General features: G+C 43.0%; 1 protein-coding gene across 1 annotated transcript in view; it reads left to right on the top strand.

Moving 5' to 3' along the window:
- negr1 (neuronal growth regulator 1) overlaps positions 1-27,019 on the top strand; it is a 531,576-nt gene that overhangs the window by 334,892 nt on the left and 169,665 nt on the right. Inside the window, exon 2 of the mRNA XM_078219382.1 lies at positions 10,981-11,213. Within this exon, the coding sequence (XP_078075508.1) occupies positions 10,981-11,213 (233 nt within the window). The remainder of the gene's footprint in view (positions 1-10,980; positions 11,214-27,019) is intronic.

The following is a 27,019-nucleotide window of genomic DNA, read 5'->3' as shown; positions in this document are numbered from 1 at the left end:
GGTGTCTGAGGAAGTGGCAGATGGAATATAATGTGGGGAAGTGTGAAGTTGTTCACTTTGATCAGAAAGGTGGTTCAGTCGAAGCACTACTGACCGAGCTGGTCAAGTCCTGAAGAACATAGTGTTACACTGGGTCTGCAGCAGGTGGTAAGTGAAAAATCCACTTGGTCTTGTCCTCGCCAATCTACCTTTCGCATAGACATCTGTCCACGGTTATATTGCTAGGAGCAGCCACCGCACCGTCCTTGTAGAGACAAATTTCCGTCCTCACATTGAGCATACTCTATCGGGTTGTGTGGCACTACCACCAGGTTAAATGGAATAGATTTCGAACAGACCTAGCAACTCAAAACTTGGCATCGATGAGGTGCTGTGAGCCATCAGCAGCAGCTCCATTGTATTCAACCACAATCTTCAACCTCATGGCTTGGCAGATTCCTCACTCTACCATTAGCAACAAGCCGGGATTAACCCTAGCGAAGGTGCAGGAGGGCATACCAGGAACAGCACCAGGCATACCTAAAAATGAAGTGTCAACTTGATGAAACTACAACATTGGACTACTTGCATGCCAAACAATGGAAACAGCAAGTGATGGACAGAGCTACACATTCCCGCAACAACAGATCAGATCTAAGATCTGCAGTCCTGCTACAACCAGCCATGAATGGTGGTAGACAATTTAATAACTAAATGAAGGAGGAAGCTCCACAAATGTCCCCATCCTCAATGATGGGGGAACCTAGCAATCAGTACAAAAGATAAGGCTGAAGCATTCGTAACAATCTTCAGCCAGAAATGCTGAGTGGATGATCCAGCTGAGCCTCCTCCTGAAGTGCCCCAACATTACGGACGACAGTCTTCTGTTAATTCAGTACACTCCACATGATATCAAGAAACAGCTGAAGGTACTGGATGCTGCAAACTGTGCAAAGGCTATGGGCCCTGAGAATATCTCAGCAGCAGTACTGAAAGCTTGTGCTCCAGAATTAGCCATATCCCTAGCCAAGCTGTTCCAGTACAGCTGCAACGCTGGCATCTAAATGGCAATATATTAATTGCCAAGGTGTGTCCTGTCCACAAATACCAGGACCAATCTGACCCAGCCGATCACCACCATATCAGTGTGACAAAGCAATGCTTACACAGCAATAGCTTTCTCATTGCTCACTTTGGGTTTTGCCTGGCCACTCAGCTCCTGACCGCATGACAGTCTTGGTTCAAACATGGACAAAAGAGCTGAATTCCAGACATGAGGTAAGTGTGACTCCCCTTGACATGGAGGCAGCAATTAACCAAGTATGGCATCGAAGAACCTTAGCAAATCTAAAGTCAGTGGGAATTGAGGGGAAAACTCCTCTGGTTGGAGTCATACTTGGCACAAAGGAAGATGGTTGTGATGGTTGGAGGTCAAACATCTCAATCCCAGGACATCTTAAGTTCCTCAGGGTAGTGTCCTACACGCAACCATCTTCAGCTGTTTCAACAATGACTTTCCCTCCTTCATAAGGTCAGATTGATTCTTGGGGTAAGAGGGTACGATAAGAAGCTGAGTAAACTGGGTCTATATTCTCTGAAGTTTCGAAGAATGAACAGTGATGTCACCGAAATAGTCAAGGGCTGAAATTTTCCGTCCTTGTTTGTGGATGAGATTTTCCAGTGCTGCTAAGAGTAAATGGAGTTTTTGGCTAGAATGTCAAATTTTTCATTCTCGTTGGCAAAGGGTCCCGCCACGGACAAGACCAGAGAACAGTTTCAAGAGTGATCATTTAGAACTGCGATAAGGAAAATTTTATTTACTCAAGGGGTTGTGAATCTTTGGAATTTGTAGGGACAGTGGTAATGTCACCAAACCAGTAATCTAAAGGCTGAGGCTAATGCTCTGGGGACGCGGTGTTCAATCCCACAATGGCAGCTGGTGAAATTCTCTTATTATTTAACAACACAGTGGAGATTTACTGGGCTGTCAAACTGACAAGCTGGAAAACCTTTCAATATTGAACTATGACATTTACTTCCTTGTGTAAGTGGAAGGGTTTTGCTCACAGGACTTGCACTTAGAGTGTACTTTCACTGCTTTGGAGATTTCCAACAATTTTGAGGTCATTTCTGCTAAGTGCTAACTTGGACTTTCATGACTTTGATCTGCACCTCTCTGCTGTCAGGCTTCACTGCATCATGGGAGCAGTTTATGCACCTTTGCCTTGAACCTCAGACAAGGAGGAGCAGCACCAACAGCAGGAGCAGCAGCTTTCTCCTTAACCACCTGCCTTTCCACATGATAGAGAGGATGAACACATAGCTGCAGCTTGAAGGATAATATACCACAAACTCCCAGTGAACAGAAACATGATCGGCTTTCTGGACATGACTGAGGAGCAGCGGTTGCCTCAGGAGGCTCCGAGTTTGTTGGCCGGTAACTGTTGACATCTGCAGCCTCTTGGAACAGACCTCCTTCCAACAGGACCAGGTGGGTACGCATTGCCAGTGGCCAACAAGGTCTCCACAGCCCTGAATTTCTTCACCTCAACCTCACTCCAAAGAGCTGCTGGTGACATTTGTGGGATTTCACAATCTGCTGTACCTTAGTGCAGCTCACAGATATCCAATGCCATGTTTGCCGGGGCCATGTCCACTGATGAATGCAGAATGAGAAGCTCTGTAATTTGTTGCAATGGCTGTATTCCTATAAGCACAGAGCATCATAAATTTCATCCATGACAATCAAGACACCCTCAGATCATTCAGGAGTATTTAAGAAGAGATGTCACTCTATCAATGTTTAGCTGGTATATAATCACCACAAATTTATCGTGCATGTCTGTGCAAGATATCCTGGAAGCTGCTCTGAAGCCTTCATTCTGCACCAGTCACATCTCCAACATATCTTTGCACCTCCAAACATAAACAAGGATGACTCCATGGAGACATGGACTGACCTCCAGTGGAACTGGCTGATGACAGCAGTGAGAAAGCCTCCAACTAATGAACAAGGTGCAATCTGAGCCATATGAGCACAAGAGTAGTCATAGAGCAAACCGTTGGGTGCAAAGATGTGTTTCAGATACTTGGACAGATCTGGGTGTGTGTATCTAAACTGATGGAAAGTACTCATTAGTATTGCAACAGTGCTTTTTCAGAGTTCACAACCGCCGCCCTCCCTCCGAGGACTTCTTGCCCTAAATAAGGTCATTGAACCGCTTTTGACACTATAGGGCAAATTTTCCTGTTTATCCTGCCACAAGAATCGTAGCAGGCGAGGGGCGGACCATGAGAAGGTCCTTTGACCTCAGGCGGGATTTTCCAGTTTTGGGGCGAGCACATCTGGAAAATCCTGTCCAAAATGTTAGGTGTGATTGATGTGTTTTTTATATATTTCTGTGTTTGTGTGTGTATATGCTGCGTAGGTACGGGTAAAGTTATGTCTCTGTGTCCAGGGTTAATCAAAGAGAGGGTGTTGGAATCAGATTATCTGTAGAGTCAAAGGGATGAAAGATTAAAGGCGTTATCTTCTTGTATTTTATAATGGAGCCTTAGGGTGGGTCTTAACTTACAAAGAAACAGAATGGATCTGAAATGTGCATTTTGGGGTAAGTGTTGAAATTGATGAATAGCTGTTGCACTTCAAAGGAGACAAAGAAAAGTGATTCAAAGAAAAATGAGTAAACAGGGGCAGGCATTTGTAAATGTATTGAACTAAATGCGAGGGAAGATAGGAACATGAAAGATTTTAGTATTTGGTAACTTGAGTTTTCAAAGGGATATTAGAAAACAATGGAGAGCTAAGATAAAAGGGATCCAAAAGTATTTTTGAAAATGAGTTTTCAGTTGCAGTTAGGTGTGTGTGTGTGTGTATGGGGCGGGGGGAAGGGGGGGTGCAGGTGAGCTGTGGTTGTCCTATAGAAAGCCAGAGGGTGTTTGGAGTGTGCTGTGTTATAAAGCGGAGGTGGATCCCCCCCCCCCCCCTCTGAGAACTAACACCCAAACACCCAAAGAGGAGTACTTCACCCTATAATCTGTAAAAACTGTGTGTGAATCATAGAATCTACAGTGCAGAAGAAGGCCGTTTGGCCCATCGAGCCTGCACCAGCAACAATCCCACCCAGGTCCTTTCCCCATATCCCCACATATTTTACCCTCCTAGCCACCCTGACACTAAATGGCAATTAATCATGGCCAATCAACCTAACCAGCACATCTTTGGACTGTGGGAGGAATGATGTGGAATGATCTTCAGGTAAGCATTCTCCAAGGCGGCCTTCACAACACACGACAGCGCAGAGTCGCTGAGCAGAAACTGATAGCCAAGTTCCGCACACATGAGGACGGCCTAAACCGGGATGTTGGATTTATGTCACATTATCAGTAACCCCCACAGCTTGCCTCCTGGACTTGCAGAATTTCACTAGCTGTTCTGTCTGGAGACAATACACATCTCTTTAACCTGTGTTTAATGTTCCCTCCACCCACATTGTCTGTACCTTTAAGACCTGGCTGGCTGTAGGATTCGCATTCTAATCAGTATTCTGCAACTTGATTCTGTCTGTTTGCACTGTTTGAAAGCAGATTTCCACTCCATCTGACGAAGGAGCAGTGCTCCGAAAGCTTATGGTATTTGCTACCAAATAAACCTGTTGGACTTTAACCTGGTGTTGTGAGACTTCTTACTGTGGGAGGAAACCAGAGCATCCGGAGGACCCCAGGCAGACACGGGGAGAATGTGCAAACTCCACACAGACAGTGACCCAAGCCAGGATTTGAACCCGGGTCCCTGGCACTGTGAGGCAGCAGTGCTAGCCACTGTGCCACCCAACCCTCCCTTGTCAGGATCCCTGACCCTTTTAAATAGACCATCACCACACCTACCACTCTGACTAGTTCAGAAACCTAGAAGTAGGATGTTAATGCCCTGGCTAAGCTACAAAGCCCTTGGCCAAACCGACTTCTACAATTTAAGTTCCAGACCCACTGCCAGCCTTGCAAGTAGATCTAAACATTAAAATTCTGCCATTGGCATTGAATATGTCCAGGTAAAAAAGTTTGAATAATTATAAAACATGTCTTATTTGATCCACCTCTTTCTTCAAACCTTTACATAAAGATGTCTGTCCATGAGGATACCTATAGCATATGAATTGATGCTTTAGTAAATCAGGTGCATAGGCTCCAAGTAACTGAAGTGCTTAATCTCAGATCAGTTATACAGTGCTGTACATATGGAACATTTTGTACATCCTGGCCTTAGTGCCCATTATGATAGGACACCTAGCTGGCACAACAGTACAATAGGCACTGATCAGTCACATTCTGAATGTATATCGGCTAATTAGGTTAGTTTACAAGTATTCATTTTGTCAAGCCCCTTTAAGAGTTTTGGATGTCAGGGATTGAGTTACACAATTTCAGTTTATATTCTTCCCTTGCTGTAGTATGGTCAAGCATTAGCATTCAATACTCATCGGTCCTCTGAAGGTCTACACAGGATAAGCACCTATAACTGTTAAAATGAAAGAAGGGTGGGGTTTTCTGGTCCCGCCCACCCTTGGATCAGAAATTCCCACCTGAGGTCAACTCGCCTCTCAATGCTCCAATAAATTTTCCATCCCACTCAGGACCTGGGAGATTTCTGTCCTGCAAGCTGATTAATGTCATTTACCTCGAACAGGCAACTCACAAGTGATGAGAGTGATACAGTGGGGACTATTTCCAACAATGTTTCTGAGCTATTTTAACTGCAGAAATGTGTTTTTTAAAAGGGAATGCTGAATTAAATGTGGTGTTGTACTGCCACATTTAGGCCACAGCAGAAATTAGACCAACTGCAACATGAATAATTCCAATTTTTAAAAAAATCTACAGACCAAAATATTTCTCCAGTTAAACATCAATGAGAACATGTTCTTTGTACCACTCACTCACTCCATGCCTTTACCACTATTTTGATCACCTTCCCTGATCTCAGGATGAACAATGCTGTTCAGCATCCTGTTTGATCCCGAGTTGAGTATCCAACCCCATATTCTCTCCATCATAGTGACTGTTTACATCCAACTCCACTCCTGCCTCAGTTCACTTGCTTCTGAAACCCTCATCTGTTCATTTGTTACCTCCCAACTCAACTAATACAGCCATGGATGGCCTCCTATCTTTTATCCTGCGTAACCATCAGTTCACCCAAAACTTGTTCGCCATGTCATATCCAGCATCATATCCTAATCATCCCAGTCCTTATTAATCTACAGTGACTCCCTTGTTCCCTTGAATGAGTAATTTAAAAATTATCTTTCTTGATGTCACTAACCTGGAATGTAAATTCCTTCAGCCTCACACTTCCCTTTCTTTATAACGTGCTTTCCCCAATCTACCATCCCCATATCACTTTCCCTCATGCCCTCCTCCACCCCCTCATGGCTCATCATTCTGCATTCCTCTGATATTGGCCTCTTGGGCTAGGCTCTTGAATTCCTTCCCTAAAGTCTTCTGCCTCTCTCTCACCCAACCAAACTTTGGAGACCATCTTGAAACCCAACTCTTTCACTAAAGCTTCAAGTTTTGATTTGATGGCCATTTTTAACATCTCTTATTTTCCATGTTCAATGCACACTGTAAATGTAAGTTGTTCTTGTTATGTTAAATTTAAGAATATAGGAGTGGATTGATGCCAGGAACCGAGCTCCTGCTTTTTGAATACCATGTTGAAGTACTGTTTCGCAATGATATGCATTGTTCAAAATAACTCAAGCCTTCAAGTTCATTGTTAGCAAAAAGCTATTTACTTCTAAAAATATAGATGTACATGAATAAATTTCAGACTTTTCTTCAATTACTGAAATATTCATCTACTAAGGTTTCGAGGAAAAAAATGATACAACCAATTGCTACGTGAATATTGAATACAAACAACTGTAGAGTTGATAGAATGTTACCAAAGAAGAAATAACTTACTGGAGTTTGATGAAGGACAAGGATACCCTTTGGACTTGCAAGCGTGAGTGGCAAAGACAGAAAATCAAAGCAAGATAATGAGAACAGCTTATCTTGGCTTATTTATGAAGCTGATTCACAAAGCATTCATTAATACTATTTAACAATGAAAATGAAAGATATTATTCTGTTGAGCAATGAAATGTATTACATTTCGAGTTCATGGAGAATAATTATCGAACAAGAAGATCTAATAAAGCAATAATGAAGGAGAAATGACAGGTTCCAAATTAAATGTGATAAAAGAGTTCAAAGTGGCTAACTAATAGGAACTTATGTAATTGTGCCAAAAGATGATTAATATTATCAAGGAAACCAATATTTTTTTATATCAGGAGAGCCACAAAACTACCTACAGCATTATTGATTAGATTTTGGTGAAATGCTAACACTACAATATTAGCAATTGAAAGTGGATCAAGTTTATTTTACAGAGTGAGACGGGTAAGTAGCATAATACCAGCTATCAGAATTTGAAGTCACGAAGGAGGTTGAAATTGGAAAATTAGTATTAAAAAAGAAGAATCTTCAGGGTTGCTTCATGAAATTATGAAAGGGGTTTAGAAAGTTGATTAAGCCAACTTGTTTGTTATGGTGAAAAGTTCAGAGAAGCACAAATTGAAAATTTGGAGTAGAAAAGGTAATATGCTCAGGGACTGTTGATAGAAAAGAGGAAGTAAAAGCACTTAGCTGCTTTGAGGTTGCCTGCAGCTGTCAAGCAGAACTATAATGTTTACAAACATTTGGTTAGGAACAATGTGGGGTACCCTGAAGGGAAAGATTAATAAACAAACTTCCAGTGTGCGGTGAAAAAAACATTAAGCTGTCAATCAAAGGCTAGTTCAAGATATTAGCCCATGTAATTGAATGAAAACGAAGGTCTTCAAAGATTGGCAATGGATTTCAAAAGACATCGAAGGTTGGTAATGGAGGTGATCTTTCTAGAAAGGCTCAGAGCCTTGAAGCAAATGCACTGTTACAAGAATGGACCTGTGTGAGCAGCTGTGGGAAAGGGAATTCCGCCCCCCTCCCTTCAGTTGAAATGACTTCTCCTGTGCATCACATCTGCAACTTTGAGAGAGAAAGGGGAACCCCTTCCGCAGAATAGAGTGCTGATGTGGTTTGGAAGCATTTCAGCTGTCCAGGGGACATGGCAATTAAATTGAACAGGCCAATTCAAGGTTTTCACAGTCCACAGAGCATAATGAAGATTTTGATCAGATGATGCCTGAAATCACCATGCCAAGAGTCGTCTTCAGCTTTGCCAGGGCTACAAGGAGCAGTGCAGCATAAGACCTCCATCCCAGGGTAGAGTCGCGAGGTCAACCCCATGCCCTCAGCCCATCCCTAGGTCCATTGGGGACCCTCCCTCTGCAGCCTGGAAGTGGCAGTAGGGTACATGGGCACTGCATTTACCTCCTTAACCCTCCCCTCAAGGTCCACCGCACCAGATCCATACATGTCAAGCCCATTACCAAAGCCTGCCTGGTACATTTCCTGCAAGAGAGGTAGGTGCATCACTGGAGACCGCTGAATCGGGCTTCCAGCCCACTAATGAGATTACAATGAGAGTTTTGTATTATCAAGGGGTTCCTGCCTGGTCTGAGTGGGAACCTGATCTGGATTGGCTGGGCAGGCCGGGTGGATGGTGATGGGTTTGCCGCCCATCAGGAACCCCATTTTAGCCCCAATGCCCCCTTCAACAGGCCATTGGGATTCCCACCACGGCTACAGTACCCAGTGACTCTCCCCTTATATAGGGTCTCAGCAGAGATGAGCTTTGGAGGATAGGCTTTATAACATAAAGTTCACAGGATCTCAATGCTGTTGATCTGGAGCTCCCTTGTGTGAAGGTGGGCAGCTGGACCCGGTAGATGTCTGGAGGTTCTTACCAATGAAGCTTCAGCATGGAGGTTAATATAGAATTGGATCAATTCTTCTTGTCTCAGCTTTTCAAGTTTTCAAATGCAGACCAGTTATACTCAGATGAAGCTTCTCTGGCAGCAGATTGATAACCACATATGGAAATTCAGGCAAGGCAGGGAGAGAGTTAGTGAAACCTTGCTTGTCAGCTTATTTCCCAAAACACACTGATATCAAAAACAAAAGGTCCAAAACATAAGGCTTGTCTCTGTCATGTGGTTGCCAGTAAATTGGTAACTTTAGCCAGTTTCTTCCCCATCAATTAAAGTGAATTGCAGCTCAAAACAATGAACAGCTCACCCCCCCTTAAGACTACGCTGATAAAATGATTTGCTGGGAAAAGGCAGGCTTGTTCCCAGGCCAAAGTTGGACTTGTGATCCTTCTTAAAAAATTCTCCAGGTCAGCATCCAAGTGTCCCAATATGCAATGCCTTTCCATGTTTTAAAAGAAAAATATGGTTTTGAAAGATATGATTTTTTTACAACAGATGAGTAGAGCCAGGTGATTTTGCAGAAATGGAAATAGGCAATCACAGCAATGGTGCAATCAGGAGAACTGTGGTCCATCATTTGAAAGAGAGAGAATGACAGGATAATTTTGCAGTTTATACCCTTCATCGGAGTTGGCATGGTTTTAATTGAGTACAACCCACTTTTACAAATTAAAGTAGAATGAGATATTCACACATACACAGATTAAAAACCCAATCTATTAACTGGGGCCATTGAAGCAGGCCCAGTGCATCGTCAATGGGGCTCTTATGTGTTTAAGTGCTTTTAGAAATGTACATAGCAAATTATCCTTACAAGATAAAATATAATATCAGAAAAGACTAGCTTTTGAATTGTAGTTTTTACTTAACTGCAGTATGTTAATTATCTGACATTTTACCAGTCACTGATATTGATAGGTATGATTTATGGGATTTGCAACTGCTTCATATATAATCCTTGGCCCTCTTTGATAGACTGCAGTTCTCCTAACAAATGTGAACTAAATTGCATTCTATAATTGAATATGTCAAAGTCTGTGTGTATATAATTTACAGTCTGTATTATGACACATGACACACACATAAAATTGCTTTGACCTCCAGAATTTGTTTAAAGAGTGCATGAAATTTCCTGGGTTAATCTGGTTCATTCAGTCATCAGAAAACTATTTTACAAATGACTAAGAGTTCACTTAAAGCGAGATAATACTTTGACAAATGTTTCATCAATTTCAGTGTGTAAATGGCCATCAAATTTATTTATTTCTTTCGTGCACTTTACTCACAACTTCTGTTCTAAGAACTTGGGGAAACTTGGCACTACAGCAATTTTGGGGAGAAGGCAAGTGCCTTTAAAGCATTCTTTTAAGTCAAGAGGGACAGGAGCGTTTTCTGCTCTTCATTCAAAGTGCTTAGGTAACACAATATTAAGTACTTTGGCAAAAACGTCTTCCGTGCTTGAATGGAATGCAGAGAAGGTTGAACACTATGCAATGCTATCGATGTTGGACTGTGTCCTGCACTGCGATACCTTATGATCATCGAAGCAATATTAACTAAAGGGATGCAGAAGCTAAACTGTGAATTATGTCCTAAAGGCCCCATTCAATCATAGAATCTCATTCAATTTCTTTGCAGTTGAGCATTCATTGCATAAAAGATTAGGTTCACTGAGCATTAAGAAGATAAAAGCATTGCAATCACATGTTTTGTTCCTGATACCAGCACTTTTTTTTTTTACCTACAGTGAGTTAAGTAAGCCTGGAAAGTTTTCACCAGATGTTAAAGGCGCATTCAGTCAAGGTAAAAAAATATCCAGTCTCCAGTGGATTAGGCATTGATTAGACATTTACCTCTAACACTTGAGTGATGAAATTCAACTTTGTCCAGGCACAAAATTGATGCTAGCAGTTCAGCCAACTCATAATGCAACACTGCCAATTTTTCTTCAGGAATTTGGCTGGGGTGTAAAAGACATGACATTCACAAAGTGGGGCCAAATAAAAAGAAAGATCCACGGAATCAAATTGTATTTTCATTATGTAAAACTAATCCTTCGGATGTCTTTCATTGTCCACAGGTGCTATCTTGAAGATGTTGCTTCGAAGGGAGCATGGTTGAACCGGTCCAGCATCATCTTTGCAGGAAACGACAAATGGTCCGTGGACCCACGGGTGTCAATTGCATCAGGTGGTAAACGGGAATATAGCCTTCAGATTCATAATGTAGAAGTCACTGATGATGGCCCATATACCTGCTCAATCCAGACCCAACACAATCCCAAGACATCGCAACTGCATTTGATAGTACAAGGTAAGCCACTTGAAAAGATTGAAAGAAATCCTGCATCCATCAAGATCAGAAATCAGAGGAAGAATATGTAATCCTATTATTGTTAGTTGAAGGGTTACAAGGCCTGTGTTATGCTTAATGGGACAATCACCACATTCGTCCAGTAATATGTCACGTTGATTGCATACGGATTTTTTAAATTCAATTTTCTATTGTCTTCTCCTGAAGGTGCTGACTACTTTCATGTACAGTTCTAAAGGCAATTATGCCCCTTAGCTACAAATGTAAGAGGCTATTTTGGGTGACATGGTGGCACAGTGGTTAGCATTGCTGCCTCACAGTGCCAGGGTCCCAGGTTCAATTCTGGCCTCAGGTCACCTTCTGTGTGGAGTTTGTACTTGCTCCCCGTGTCTGCGTGGGTTCCCTCCGGGTGCTCCAGTTTCCTCCCACAGTCCAAAGATGTGCAGGTTAGGTGGATTGGCCATGCTAAATAGACCCTTGTGTCAGGGGGATTAGCAGGGTAAATGCGTGGGGTTATGGGAATAGGACCTGGGTGGGATTGTGATCGGTACACACCCAATGGGCCAAATGGCCTCCTTCGTACTGTAGGGATTCTATGAAATTTTCCTTCATGTGTGATGTAGACATTATAAAGGACAACACAGAGGCTTAATCTTGACCTCGCTCAAATATATAGCAGTGGTCAGTGGATAGTGATCAGGAGATCTGAAACAAGGTGACTTTTTCTTCCTCTAGCCCAAGAGCATTGAGACCAGTTTTAACTTAGCTGAGGTTAGCAAAATCAGATTGGAGATTGAACACAGAATTTTCATGGTCAGAATCAGAGCAGTGTATTCATAACTAAGGCATTGGAGCAATGCTACAAATTTACTTGGAACTAACTTTTAAGACATTACTAGAATTCAAAATAGATATTGATTTTTTTATAGGTGTTGCAAACAAGAACTTTCATTCATGCAGCCATATATCACGTGGCTTCATAAGTAATTAAAGAATGGTCTCCTGTGTTAAAAACTATTCAGCCCATTTTGTCATGTTGGTTCTCTGCAAAAGCAGCCCAGTTAATCTCACTTCCCAGTAACGCTGCAAATGTGTTCTTTCAGACAATTATCAAATTCCCTTTTGAAAGCCACAATTGAAGCTACCACCACTTGTGCTTCCAGGCAGTACATTTAAGATCCTAACCACCCACTGTAGATTTAAGGATTTTCTCATGTTGCCGCTGCATCTTTTAACAATAACCTTAAATCGACTTGCTCTGGTTCTCGCCAATGGGAGCAGTTTCTCTCTCTCTACCTCATCCAGAACCTGCGTGGCTTTGAACATCTCTATCAGATCTCCTCTCAAATTTCTCTTCTCATTGGATGTGTAGAACTCTGCGCAGCCAATCAAGACCAGTGTTTGTGCTGCACACAAGCCTCTTCCCATTTTTCCCTCATCCAAATCTATCTTCGGGACCCCCTATTTCCTTCTCTCTCAAATGCTTAGATAAAAACAGAAAATATTGGAAACACTCAGCTGGTCTGGCAGCATCTGTGATGAGAGAAACAGAGTTCATGGCCTGGATCTTCACCACCAAGGTGGGTAGCACAAGTGGGAATATTTCTGTCCCTGAACGCCTCCCACTGGGAATTAGCCCTTAAGTGGCCAATAGTTGGCGCCTAAGGAACTCAAGTGGGTCAAGGGTGGGCAGGAAAGAGACGGGTACACCCCACAGGGTATTTTACAAGCCCCCTCCCACCTGCAAGCTCTCTGGCACAAGATTTAAAAGCCTGCCCTATGTTTCTGTATTTAAAGCAAGGGTATTGTTTACTTATGAAATGTAGCCGCTGTTGTGAAACATATCAGCCAATTTATACACAGCAAATGAGACAAATGGTCAGTAAACCTTTTGGTTGAGGTCTAAATGTTTGGAAAGATATTTGTCGTCTTCAGATAGTGTCATGGGATATTTTATATCTACCTAAATGGACAATAAGGTAGCTTGGTTTAAAACACAGCACCTGTACTCCCTCAATACTGCATATAAATAGAGTCAACCAGCTTAATCTGATACCTACTTTTGATACTTTTCAGATGTACCTACAATGCAAAAGTTTGCTTTTCTTTTAATTTTAGTCATCATTGTTTTGCACAGCCATGACGACGTAGTCACAGTATGAATTCAATGCTACACCAACTTGGTTTCCTCTAACAGAAAGAGTTGCCTAAGGATAGGTCAATTTTATGAGGAAAAATTAGATTTCTCAATACTTTTTTCAATATCATTGTCATATACCATGAATCAGGCTTGCGTGTGAAAGTACGGGTGTGATTGGTTTAATTAAACTGAAGACAGTAAGACTGCGAGTGGCCAGGGAGGGGTAGGTGTGAAGACAAGTGGTTGAAGTGGAAATGAACAGAGTTAGGATGGAACATCAGGGGATAATGTGAATAGGAATTTACATTAGGCATAAGGAACGTGCTGTAAAAGTTAGTTGTTGTATTTTGCAAGGAACATATACAATTGAGAGATTGTAATTGGGTGAGGCAAAGTTGTAAGTTTGCTTTGATAAAAAATAGTAGTCATAAAGTAACATGAAAGATTGGTAAATTCTGGGAAGAGGAACTTCAAAAGGACTATAAAAACAATACAGTGGAAGATCAAAGAAAATAAACATTTTTAAAGAGATCTTGACAAGATAGTTTGTGCTAGCGAAAAGCCTAAGAACACCAGCTGCTGCCGTCCTCAGAGAAATGTGTTTTTGTCTGCAAGGCTCTCAGTATTGAGTAAGAGAGGAGAAAAAGCCTGCTTCAGGTTTCCCCAACACCAGCACTGCATTGTGTAGTGATATCACCGGAATTTCTTTATAGATTAAAAATCTGTGAAGACTGTTGCCATCAAAAGGGGATTTAGCTCTGAGTTACTTAAGCCGAACACTTTCAGGAAATGTTTGTAGAAATACTGTTAACTGTGTAAAGGAGTTCCTGTGTCTTTTAAGTGTTATTTTCTTTTTCCTTTATTTTAATAAATGTTTACATTTAAAATTTAAAATCTTCACAATGGGAAACAATGGGGTTTAAAGATGAAAGAGAAAAAGCACATTTAAGGACGATTGCAAGCTAGGTAGGAAGAGAATAGCCATGTAATATCCTGAATCATGTGCTGTGCTTAGAGACAACTGTGAAAGAAGCAAAATGAGCTCCAATCAACCTCAGAAAAATCTTTCTTTGTTCCAGAAAGCAAAGTTGTGGATTTCCTTTGTCAATTGATGGGAGGGAAAAGTCTTGTGAAATACCTTCCTGATAGCAACATTGAAGTCTTTAGTAATATTACTGGAATTTCTATAGATTAAGAATCTGTAGGGACTGTGTTTAGTTGTAAGTTTAACGAAGCAGAAATCTTTTGGGAACAAATATTTGGAGGACTGAACAAAGAACAATACAGCACAGGAACAGGCCCTTCGACCCTCCAAGTCCACGCCACTCCCTGGTCCAAACTAGACCATTCTTTTGTACCCCTCCATTCCCACTCCGTTCATGTGGCTATCTAGATAAGTCTTAAACGTTCCCAGTGTGTCCGCCTCCACCAGCTTACCCGGCAGCGCATTCCAGGTCCCCACCACCCTCTGTGTAAAATACGTCCTTCTGATATCCATGTTAAACCTCCCCCCGCCCTTCACCTTGAACCTATGACCCCTCGTGAACGTAACCACCGACCTGGGGAAAAGCTTCCTACCGTTCACCCTATCTATGCCTTTCATAATTTTATACACCTCTATTAGGTCACCCCTCATCCTCCGTCTTTCCAGTGAGAACAACCCCAGTTTACCCAATCTCTCCTCATAACTAAGCCCCTCCATACCAGGCAACACCCTGGTAAACTTCCTCTGCACTCTCTCCAAAGCCTCCACGTCCTTCTGGTAGTGTGGCGACCAGAACTGGACGCAGTATTCCAAATGCGGCCAAACCAACGTTCTATACAACTGCAACATCAGACCAACTTTTATACTCTATGCCCCATCTTATAAAGGCAAGCATGCCATATGCCTAATTCACTACCTTCTCCACCTGTGACGTCACCTTCAGGAATCTGTGGACTTGCACACCCAGGTCCCTCTGCGTATCTATACCCTTTATGGTTCTGCCATTTATCGTATAGCTCCCCCCTACATTAGTTCTACCAAAATGCATCACTTCGCATTTATCTGGATTGAACTCCGTCTGCCATTTTTTTGCCCAAATTTCCAGCCTATCTATAACCTTCTGTAGCCTCTGACAATGTTCCTCACTATCTGCTTTTAATTGTGTAAATGTAATTGTGTGTGTTTACATTTTCTTTTTGTTGATAAATGTTTTAACTTAATACTTCAAATCGCCAAAGATGGTTATGGAATTCTAGCTCCTGACTTTGGTGCACACATTTCCTTGTAATAAAATACAAATTGCCGTGAAATACCATAAAACTATAAGACATAGGAGCAGAATTAGGCCACTCGGCCCATCGAGTCTGCTCTGCCATTCAATCATGGCTGATATTTTTCTTATCCCCATTCTCCTGCCTTTTCCCCATAACCCCTGACGCCCTTAGTAATCAAGAACAGCTTATCCAACTTTCCTTTAGGGATTTCAGCAGCCTAACACTTACCATCTGCCATAGTGTAGCAATAAAACATTCCTGATCCTCAAAGGTGATCAAACAAATCAGAAGAGTATCCAACTTACCCCGTATCTCTAGTACTCAACTCTGACCTATTGCTGCATCACATTAGCTACAACGGAAGAGGACAATTCTATCCAATTGTGAATTTAATCATCTTCGTCACCATTGCACAGTTGCTCTCGCTTTCATACTTCACACAGAATGATATGCGTTCAAACATGTCACAACCACGTAAAAGGTATTTCCTCAAAGTGGTTCATGAGCCAACAATTTGTATATGTTTGCCTAAAGCTCCCTTATAACTTATATGTGCTTCAATTTAAAAATAATCAGCAGCAACTCTTTAGTCTTAACTAAAATCAATATAGAAACATAGAAAATAGAAGCAGGAATAGGCCATTCGGCCCTTCAAGCCTGCTCCGCCATTCATTTTTATCATGGCTGATTAGCAAATTCAATATCCTGATTCCCCCTTTCCCCCCTATCTCTTGATCCTTTTAGCCCCAAGAACCATATCTAATTTCTTCTTGAAATCACACAACGCTTTTCAACTACTTTCTGTGGTAGTGAATTTCACGTATTCACCACTCTCTGGGTGAAGAAATTTCTCCTCACCTCAGTTCTGAAAGGCTTATCCCTTATCATCAAACTATGACCCCTCGTTCTGGACTCACCCACCACTGGGACCATTCATTCTGAATCCACTATGTCTAATCCTGTTAGAATTTTATAACCTTCTGTGAGATCCCTCTCACTCTTCTAAACTCCAATGAATACAACCCTAACCGAGATTAGTTTATTTGCTGCTGTTGAAAGTTACTTTAGTAGCAGTGAGGAAGTTATTAACTAAAATATAGATACAAGATTAAAATGCCAAAAAAGATACTTAAGATGAGATTTCAAATCAATCTCTGTGAGATGTCAAAAGAGAAAATGCTGGAAAATCTCAGCAGGTCTGGCAGCATCTGTAAGGAGAAAAAAGAGCTGACGTTTCGAGTCCCGATGACCCTTTGTCAAAGCTCTATGAGATGTTGTTGCTTGAATTCCTTCTTTCTGAAGTGAAGGGTTGAAATTGATGTTCAGTTTAGCAGCCCCATACTAACTCCCAGTGGCAGAGAGAAACACAGCTCCCATATGATGTTCACTGTGAGCTCGACTGAGAGCTGTGCACTGGAACTGACTTCCTGAAGCCAAAACGTTTTTTGCACTTTTTTAAAGATTCAATGTACATTCCTGGAGGACTCTTGGCATTTTAATGACTCTTCATAATCAGCTCTAGAGATAATAGTCTGACAAGGTTCAAACAAACACAAAAAGGTACCAGGTTATCTGTCCGTATTTCCATTTTGAAAGAGGTTTGAAAACAGAAATATGTCTTTAAAACAGTTGTCCTTAAAATCTTTAGTATCATAATTATATGTCCTTGAAAAGTCCTACTCCAAGACTTAGTACAATCTAACACTCCAGTGCAGTACAAGTGGAGTGCTGCACTGTCAGAGCGCCATCTTTCAGATGAGGCCTGGTCACCCTCTCGGGAGCAAAAGATCTTAAGACACAAAATAATCCTGCTTCAGACACCATTAAGTAGGCTTTATATTCTAGTGTATGTTAACTGCAAATCTTTATTAACAGCTCTAACGATGTACATATTTTCAGGAGAAGGTACAAGTGTTGAGCTGACTCCAGTCTAAGTCTTTACCCATCTCGAGACTGACGCGAACTTTGGGTCATGTGCCTTCTTACATCAGTGTGTGGGTGATACTGTACTCAGTCGCACATTAACCCTTTATGTATCAGACCCTATTACTAAACTTTCCCCAAGCTCTTATCCCAGGAATGTAGAGTTACTTTAGTTTACTTTCAACTCTTACATTGTTATAAGTCTTGGGCATTAATGTTATTTTAATGCTATTTTAACATGTTTGCTGTTACAATATTAACACTAACAACATTCTCACTACGCCATCTCCTCCTTTGAGTTCTTGAAGTTAGTGGTTCAGATGGTCTGGAATCCTTATAACCCTTCCAAATCTCATTCACCGTTCTGTCAGGAGAGTGGTAGGTTGTTAGCTCTGGTGTTGCTTGTTCTTGTTGTTGGCTTGGATGTTGAACTGGAGTTTGGGTATGGTTACATCCATTTCTCCCATTGCTTGAGGTGAAACCATGCCTGGTTGGTCTGGCTGGTTTGGCCGTGTATGGTTGTTGTTTGTCTTAATTGGGGTGGACGGAAACGGTTTTTGTCTACTCGCTGGTGCTTTTCCTTCTTTCTATTCCCTTTAGGCTGTCTGGAAGCTCTCTGAGAAGATTGGGTAGCATGTTCACCTCTGCTTTCTGTTGATGATGGTGCACAACTGCTACCAGGTTCCACATCCCTTGTGGTTTTGGCACACTAGCTGGAAGTTACTGTGCATTCACAGTGGTCCACCAACTGTATCATCATCATAAGAGGTTTCTCAAACTGTGGATCCTTCCCTGTTACCACTTCTACCAGAGGTATTATGGTAACTTCATGTGCAGCAGGTTGGTCTGACCATCAGGGACGTTCCAGGACCTGGAATGATGATGGATATTCCTGGCCCTCAAAAGAGGAGAGAAATCACAGTTGAAATCAGAGCCTGAATAGTCTTTAGTGTTTGAAGACTCAGGACTGTGCTGTTCCAGACCACCTGAACCTTTAACATTAAGGACATGAAGGGGGAGATGATGGACTGAGAATGTCGTTAGTGTTAATATTATAATAGTATTATGTTGTTAACTGTTGTTAATGGCAGTGGTAGTTTGACATTTACCACTGCTGAAGAAGATCAAGGGCCAGACAGCATCATTGCTAAGAAGAGAAAAAGGCCAATTGTTGACTGACAAACGTCAGCTCAAAGATCTATCTGGTGCCATAACTCATAGTTCAAGGATCTTGTTGATGACTGGGAGTAAGACTTCCTCCCCCCTGCTCCACACAGTGGAGTGTCTGTCGTTCAAATCCAAAGATTTGGAGCCATGTCTCCTTCTCCAACAGGACTGTCACCATGGCACCTGAATCTAATTTAAATTTTGTTTAGATGACCAGGATATCAGCATTGCAATACAAAGAACACATTCTCTGTGTCCCTAAAGAAGAATGGCTGTGCGTTGTCAGGAACACTTTGATCACAGAAAATGATTCATCTTCAAGGACTAAGAACATTCTGGATGAATTTGTGGTTTAAAAGGCCCTATTCTTTAAAGGGTTAATGCAGGGCTCTGATTTCCATTCCTGGGAAAAAAAAACATCCTTTTACAAGAAAAGGTAATTAGGCAGTATTAAAAGAGCAGGAAACCTCCAAACCCCGGTGGACTGTGCACAAACAGGATTACATGGTAGTTTATGACTGAAAAAAAATGCCTGGAAACTGTGTTTTAAAAACTTGGTTTTGCTTTTAGTAGAAGGAGGACCAACTGCTGGGCATGACTGGGGCTGATGTCCTGGGGGAGTACTTGTGAGAATGGTTGGGGAAGGTTTAAACTATAATGGCAGGGGGATGGCAACCTATGGAGTCAGAGGAGGGAGAAACCAGGATAAGAACAAAAGACAGAAAGGGGACGATGAAAGCAGGAGCAGGAATGTCTTGTTGCAATTATACAGGGGCTTGGTGAGGCCGCACCTGGAATATTGTGTGCAGCTTTGGTCTCCTTATCTGAGGAAGGAAGTTCTTGCCACAGAGGGAGTAAAGATTTATCAGACTGATTCCTGGGGTAGCGGGGCTGACATACAAGGAAAGATTGAGTCGGTTAGGATTGTATTTACTGGAGTTTAGAAGAATGTGGGGCATCTGAAAGAAATCGATAAAATTCTAACAGGCCTTGACAGGGTGGATGCAAGAAGGATGTTCCCGATGATGGAGGTGGCCAGAGGCACCTTTTAAGACTGAGATGAGGAGAAATTTCTTCACCCAGAGAATGGTAAGCCTGTGGAATTCGCTACCACAGGAAGCAGTTAAGGCCAAAACATTGTTTGATTTGATTTGATTTGATTTAATTTATTATTGTCACATGTATTAATATACAGTGAAAAGTATTGTTTCTAGCTCGCTATACAGACAAAGCATACCATTCATAGAGAAGGAAACGAGAGAGTGCAGAATGTAATGTTACAGTCACAGCTAGGGTGTAGAGAAAGATCAACTTAATGCAAGGTAGGTCCATTCAAAAGTCTGACAGCAGCAGGGAAGAAGTTGTTCTTGAGTCGGTTGGTACATGACCTCAGACTTTTGTAACTTTTTCCCGACGGAAGAACTTGGAAGAGGGAATGTCCAGGGTACGTGGGATCCTTAATTATGCTGGTTGCTTTGCGGAGGCAGCGGGAAGTGTAGACAGAGTTAATGGATAGGAGGCTGGTCTGTGTGATGGATTGGGCTACATTCATGACCTTTTGTAGTTTCTTGCAGTCTTGGGCAGAGCAGGTGCCATACCAAGCTGTGATACAACCAGAAAGAATGCTTTCTATGGTGCATCTGTAAAAGTTGGTGAGAGTCGTAGCTGACATGCCAAATTTCTTTAGTCTTCTGAGAAAGTAGAGGCATTGGTGGGCTTTCTTAACTATAGTGTCAGCATGGGGGGGACCAGGACAGTTGTTGGTGATCTGGACACCTAAAAACTTGAAGCTCTCGACTCTTTCTACTTCGCCCCTGTTGATGTAGACAGGGGCATGTTCTCTTCTACACTCCCTGAAGTCGATGACAATCTCCTTCATTTATTTGACATTATTGTTGCCGCACCATTCCTGTATCTCATTCCTGTACTCTGTCTCATCATTATCTGAGATCCGACCCAATACGGTAGTGTCGTCAGCAAACTTGAAAACCAGGTTGAAGGGGAATTTGGCCACACAGTCATAGATGTATAAGGAGTATAGTAGGGGGCTGAGAACACAGTCTTGTGGGGGACCAGTGTTGAGGATGATCGTGGAGGAGGTGTTGTTGCCTATCCTTACAGATTGTGGCCTGTGGGTTGAGAAGTTCAGGATCCAGTTACAGAGGGAGGAGCCGAGGCCCAGGCCACGGAGTTTAGATATGAGTTTCGTAAGAATAGTGTATGTTTTCAAAACATTATATGTTTTCTAGAAGGAGTTAAATATAACTCTTGGGGCAAAGGGTATCAAAGGATATGGGGCAAAGATGGGATCAGGCTATTGAGTTGGATGATCAGTCATGAGGTCAATGAATGGTAGAGCAGTCTTGAAGGGCCGAATAGCCTACTCCTTCGTTTCTATGTATCATTTTTAACCTTTGGCAGAAGTCTTCTGTTTTTATTTATTTATATATTTTTGATTTAACGTATCTCAGAAGAGTAATTAGAATACTTTCATATTTCATTTTCTAATAAGCCTCGCCTTTCTATAAAACCGGGCTGATTTTATAATAAACTGATAAATTGTTGTCTACTACAAGAAGCCTGGTTAAAGTAACAGTCGCAAAGGTAAACAACTGGATATCTTGGAAAATCAGGGGTGGGGCCTATTCTCGCTGGAGAGGCCAGCAGCATAGCATTGAGTGGGCCACTGCACATGCGCGAATCTGTTATATCGAAGATCGGCAGATGCGCAGTGCCCTGCACTGCTGGCTCCCAATTGCTGGCCAGCTTAAATGCTGGCCTCCCAGACCTCTCTGGGCAAGTCCCCCTCCCCCCCCCCCACTAGCCAGCCCTGATCTCCCCGACCTGACCCCCCCCCCATGCCCAGACAGCCCCAACCTGCCCTTCCCTCCCTCTGCCCGCGATCTTCTGGCAGATTGGCACCGGGACCCACACCCACCAATTGCCCCCCACAACTGGCCCTGCCCCCAATTGGCCTCACCATCTCTGGTCTCTCCCCTTGGTACTGCCTGATACCCGGTGGGTAGTGCCAAGGTGCCCCTTGGACATGCCAGTTTGCCCCTTGCGCAGTGTCAGGGTCCAGGCTGGCACTGCCCAGGCGACACCCCTCCCTTACCCCTGGCCTCTTGGGGGCCTCCACAGCCTCTGTTCTCTCCCGCGGGGTCGGGCCACCTTTGCCCTGTTTGTGGGGAGCAGTAGTAAACCCAGCTGGAGGAAACCACTCCTGACATTGGAGAGGGGAGGAGACGCTAATAGGATGGAAATAGGGAGCTGGAGACACGTGGAGGCCATAGCGCCCAGCGGGGAGCCGGTTAAACGGCCTTCACTGATGTCTCCCGGCCCATTGCACTGCTGGAGCAGGCTGGGAGAATTGCCCCCCCTTGATTTTCCAAAAAAAACTAAGAGGACAATTCTTCAATCTCGCCGCGGCGTTAGTGGATCACACCGGGCCTGGAGAATAGCATGCGGGCCGAACAATTATTTCACACCCAGTGTCTTCCAGCCCCTTCCGGCATGTTCCCCTACCCCCTTCCTGACATGGAACACTGGCATCGGGGCATAGGAGCCCCTCCAATAGGCCCAACCTACATGCCCCCCCCCTTCATGTCATCTTCATGTTACACCCCTGCATGAGCCCCCACCTCCGTCATAACCCTTACTCAGGCGCAACCCTCACTCAGGCCACGCCTCTTGGCAATGTCCTTGGCACATGGGTAGAGCCCATCTGACACTGCCAGGGGCCTGGTGGGTATTGCCCAGCCACGTCCCTGAACCCCCGGTGCTTCAATGGCCTCCGAGCCCCTCAGAGTGGCCATCATGCCTGGTCTCCGCTGGTGGAGACCAGTAGAGATTCTCACCAGCCTCACACCGCGCCCAAAGGTTGTAAGGTCCCGGGTGCTGGGAGAATCCGGTTTCAAAAAGATAATACAGATTTAAATGCTACTTTCAATTTGCTAATTGGCCTCACACCCTTTCTGGGCCCAGTCTGGTTTACACCATTAGAAATGGAACTGGGCCGATTGCAAACCGTTTGGTGCCGGGCACCGAACTGATTTTTAGACCAGCACACTTTTTTCCGGGATCGGCGGAATCTGTGCCAGGTACGGCGAGCTGGGAATGCCGTCCCTATTGTCAAGTGAAGAGTATGTTTGACGTACTGCAGCAGCAATGGGGCCAGCAAGCAAGCAGTTCACACACTGCAAATCACAAGGTTAAAAGCACATCAGACCCTCCCAATTTAATTTAAGATTTTAGAAAGTAAAATATTTTATTATGTTTGGATTCAGATAGAACTTAAAATAAAGATAAACGTTTACAAAAAGAATAAAATATATTTTTTTAAATTTGGAATTTTGTTTGATATTTTGGATAATGTTGACTTTCCCCACATAAAGTTAGCTTGTCAGTGCCAATGGGAGTGTTGTGCAGTATTTATGAAGATCACAATTTCTATTACACTTCTTGCGACAAGGGTTTTTTTTAAGCAAAACCAACAGCTTCAGAACGGAACTTCATGTCAATTCAATTGATTTCCATTAATTGCAGTCTGAAGGACCTCAACAGTACACTGTCTTGAGAAGCATAGAATCAATGACAGCAAGCCTTGTGTCTCTTAATTGTTGTGCGTAGGTGTGGACTGCAGAAATTGGTGTCAGTTTCACTGGAGTAATGATGGCCAATGCTGATAGTTTCACCGTCATTACCACAGCAAAATCCGGGCCATGTCAGCGGTAATACAAACGGCAAGTTGTTATTTTCACCAGGATTTGGATATACCTAGCCTTTAAATTTGAGTTGTAATTATTTTGTTCTGTTTTGTAGCAGCAATCAACTCTTTTATATTTATCAATGTTATCGATGCAGCAACAACTCCTTGGGCGCAATGTTACAAAAAACATTTCCAAATGCCGAACGAGTGAGAAAATGGGAGAGAATGGCTGCCGGCGAAGCCAGCTGCAGAGCGCTTGGGATGCCATTGCGCAGGTGCCTCGATCTCCCAGTGCCAACCCCCGCACCCACCCAATCCCCATGGACATTACCCCCCACCCTGCTGATCGCTCCCTGCGCTGATCCCTCCCCACCTCCCCCCCGCCAATCAGCCCCCATCTGCAGTTTCCCTACCACCGATCACTGCCTCTGTGGAGCTGCCCCCTTGCCTCCCCCCTTGCAGGGCCTGCTCCCCACCCCCTTCCCCCCCGCAGATCTACCCCCATTCCTCCCCCATCACTGTGCACTATAGGGATTCTTTGATTCTCACTTAAGCCCCACCCCCACTTAGGCCCCACCCCCACTTAGGCCCCACCCTCTTGGCATTGTTCCTAACGCAGTTATGGTGCCCGGTATGGTGCCACGCAGGCACTACCAAGCTGGCACTGCCCCATGGACACTCCCCGGCCATGCCCCTGACCACCTTGGGGCTTCAGTAGCCTCCAATACCTCAGGGGTGGTCGTCACATCTGGTCCCAGTTGGTTAAGTCTATGAGTGATTCTCTTCGATGAGACCTCTCACTGACAAGAGAGGGAAATGTCTAGGAGGCCGGAAACGGCTGTGCCAGGTGCGTTAATGACTTGGGCGCTGGCAGAACACGGCCAGGAAGATGGCTTTTGATGTGAGACTGGTAAAAGCCTCGTGCGCTATCTTCCCGTCTCACTGCTCCAATTGATTGGTGCAACGGGCCGGAAAGATCATGCCCCTTGTCTTTATATAGCCCTCAAGAGGCTTCACATGACTTTTCAAATAGACTTTGGCTGGAATTTTACCGGCACGCCCGCCCGAGGCTCATAAGATTGCACCCGAGGCCAACGGAGAAAACCGTTTTGCAAGCTTCGCCCGCCCGAATTTTGGGACGGGGGTGCCGGTAGACTCAGGGCCTTTGAGTCCAAGCCATGTAATTAGGTCACACTTGGTCAAAGAGCTATGTTTTAAGGAGCATTTTAGAAGAAGAGAGAAAGGCAGCAAATCGGAGAGGTTGAGGGGGGGAATTCCAGAGCTCAGGACTCGGCCAACTGAAGGCAAGGCCACCAATGATGGAGCAATTAAAATCGAGGATGTTCAAAAGACCAAGAGTTAGGGAAGCACAGAAATCTTGGGAATGTGTAAGGATGATGAGGTTACAGTGATGGGAAATGATGAAACCATAGGAGGATTTGAAAACAGGAGTGAGAATTTTAACATTGAGCTGTCGTCAGACTGGGAGCTAGTTTGGTGATGGGTAAGTGGGGTCTTGGTATGTGTTAGGATATGGGGGAGTCTCGCATTATAAATCTTACACCTGAGTTTCTCAGTATTAAGAGGAAAGAAATAGCATTACTCTATCACCATATGCTCTGGATTTTCATCTATTTCCTGTCAAATATTGTGGTGGCTAAGCCACTCTGGTAAAACTTCACTGGTTGTAGCCTAGGTCACAAGATGGTAAACCTCAGGATGATAGAGTGCTCCATCTTAGAGGAGTTTGGTTGGCAGGGGAATATTTCTTAACCCATGATGCAAATTTCCTATAAATTAAAGTGAAGAGCAGTCTGTAGTGTGAATATGAATATTTTCATTTTTATATATATATTATTGGTAAACCTAGATGAAGTAATGGCTGATGCAATAACAGAATAATACAATATGAGAAAAAAATCATCTAAATTAAGTAATCATCACAGGGCTCCATGTTTGAGTTTTAAAAGCCTTTAGGAGAAAAGGAGAAGTGATTGAAATAACTCAGTTTGCAATTTTAAGTTATTTGAACAGAATCAGTTTGAGTAGGAGATGGAATCTGAGTGATAAAGCGTGGAGGAAGAAGAATTGTTGGCCATCTATCATTAACATTGAGTTTTAACCACAAAATCAGGCCAGGGATTTCTTATTTATTCCTAGAAGAACCAGAATTTCTCCTGGATGTGATTCCAGCATGGGAAAATGTCTGTTGATGACCTCTGCCAATGACCTCAACCGCAGGGCGACAGTAGTGAATTGGAAGAATAGATTGAAGCCTTGTTTTTCATTCTGTATCTTCCTGTGATGTTGGTGCGGCAGTGATTACATCCTGGAGCTTTTTAAAGAAAAAAATAAATGGCATTCAAATATATCTGTTTACTTTTCCTACCTAGAAGTGCACTCCCATTTGAATTCAGCCAGAACAATCCAAACGCAGGTTTAAACTGCTTGAATGCTGATATCAAAGCTACATTATTGCCAGCTTTTTTGTCCCTCTACTCCAAGAGTCAGTTGTAATGTTTCTGTTGAGTGGCAAAAAAAACCTCATAGCAGCTGTATTCATTTGCATAGAAAACAATTAGTCTTCCTTTTTGAAAGGGTTCAGATACGGAATTCAGAATTAATCCCTAGACTGACTTTAGCTGGAGATTTGGCCAATACAGAAAGTGAGTTTACATGAACATGTAAACATTGGATGACAGCAGCTTTCACTGAGATACTAGTCTCTGTGTTATTGATACAGCATCTGTCCTGGGCAGGAAACTAATGGCACCCTTCATTGAAAACAGTGAGATTTTTGGCACAGGGTGGAAAGTGTAGACCACCTATATTGGCATCTGATGGTGACCCAGTGCAAATTTGTTCAGCATTTTGGCAAAATACATCTATAGAATTTAATGTTTGGCTGATGGTATTCAGCATGGTTACACACTTAATTATTGGGTTGGAAGGCAACCCAATAGAACTGTTAATACTTGTAATACGAGTTTATAGTCTGAATTGAACAGGCTGAATGGATGAATCTGCAGTAATTTCTTGAGCACTTAAAGTAATGTCTGGTTGGCATCTGATGCAGAAATATTTGCTCCAGGTGCTAGACCACATGGGGAAAGAGAAATGCTTCTTTTACCAACAGTTTGGCAATCTTTGGTTTGGGAGTTCTGAACAAATTGACCAGATACTGGAGCAGTGAAGGAATTTGAGAGTTCCCTCCATGGCTTAGTTGGTAATTGCACTATATGCTGTGAAACAGAGCCATTCAGACCAGGAAAATGTCTAGACTCAGTCCCCTGTCTCTGCTCAATTATTTATCACAGCTTGGGTTGGCAATAGAAATATAATAATTAACCTTCGTACGCTAGGATAAAGTATGCAAAAAGGTCAGCCAGGATTCCGATCCTGATTGCCATCCAAGTCTGGATGGATGTTCAACTAGTAGCTGCACATTTCTCACCTGAAAAACAGGAAATCTGCAGTGGAAGGAAAGCCTAAAGTGAGGACTTTAGGCCCCTTTTGGCCAACATTTTAGCCAGATATTTTTATGGATGAACAGTATTTGCATCTAAAACATTCAGTCAGCTTTATACAACTGCAAATCGAAATCCTGCT

This window comes from Mustelus asterias, chromosome 8 (assembly GCF_964213995.1).
Source record: "Mustelus asterias chromosome 8, sMusAst1.hap1.1, whole genome shotgun sequence".
NCBI lineage: Eukaryota > Metazoa > Chordata > Chondrichthyes > Carcharhiniformes > Triakidae > Mustelus > Mustelus asterias.
The sequence above is the reverse complement of the archived record's forward strand: the minus strand, read 5'-3'. Positions and strand labels throughout refer to the sequence as shown.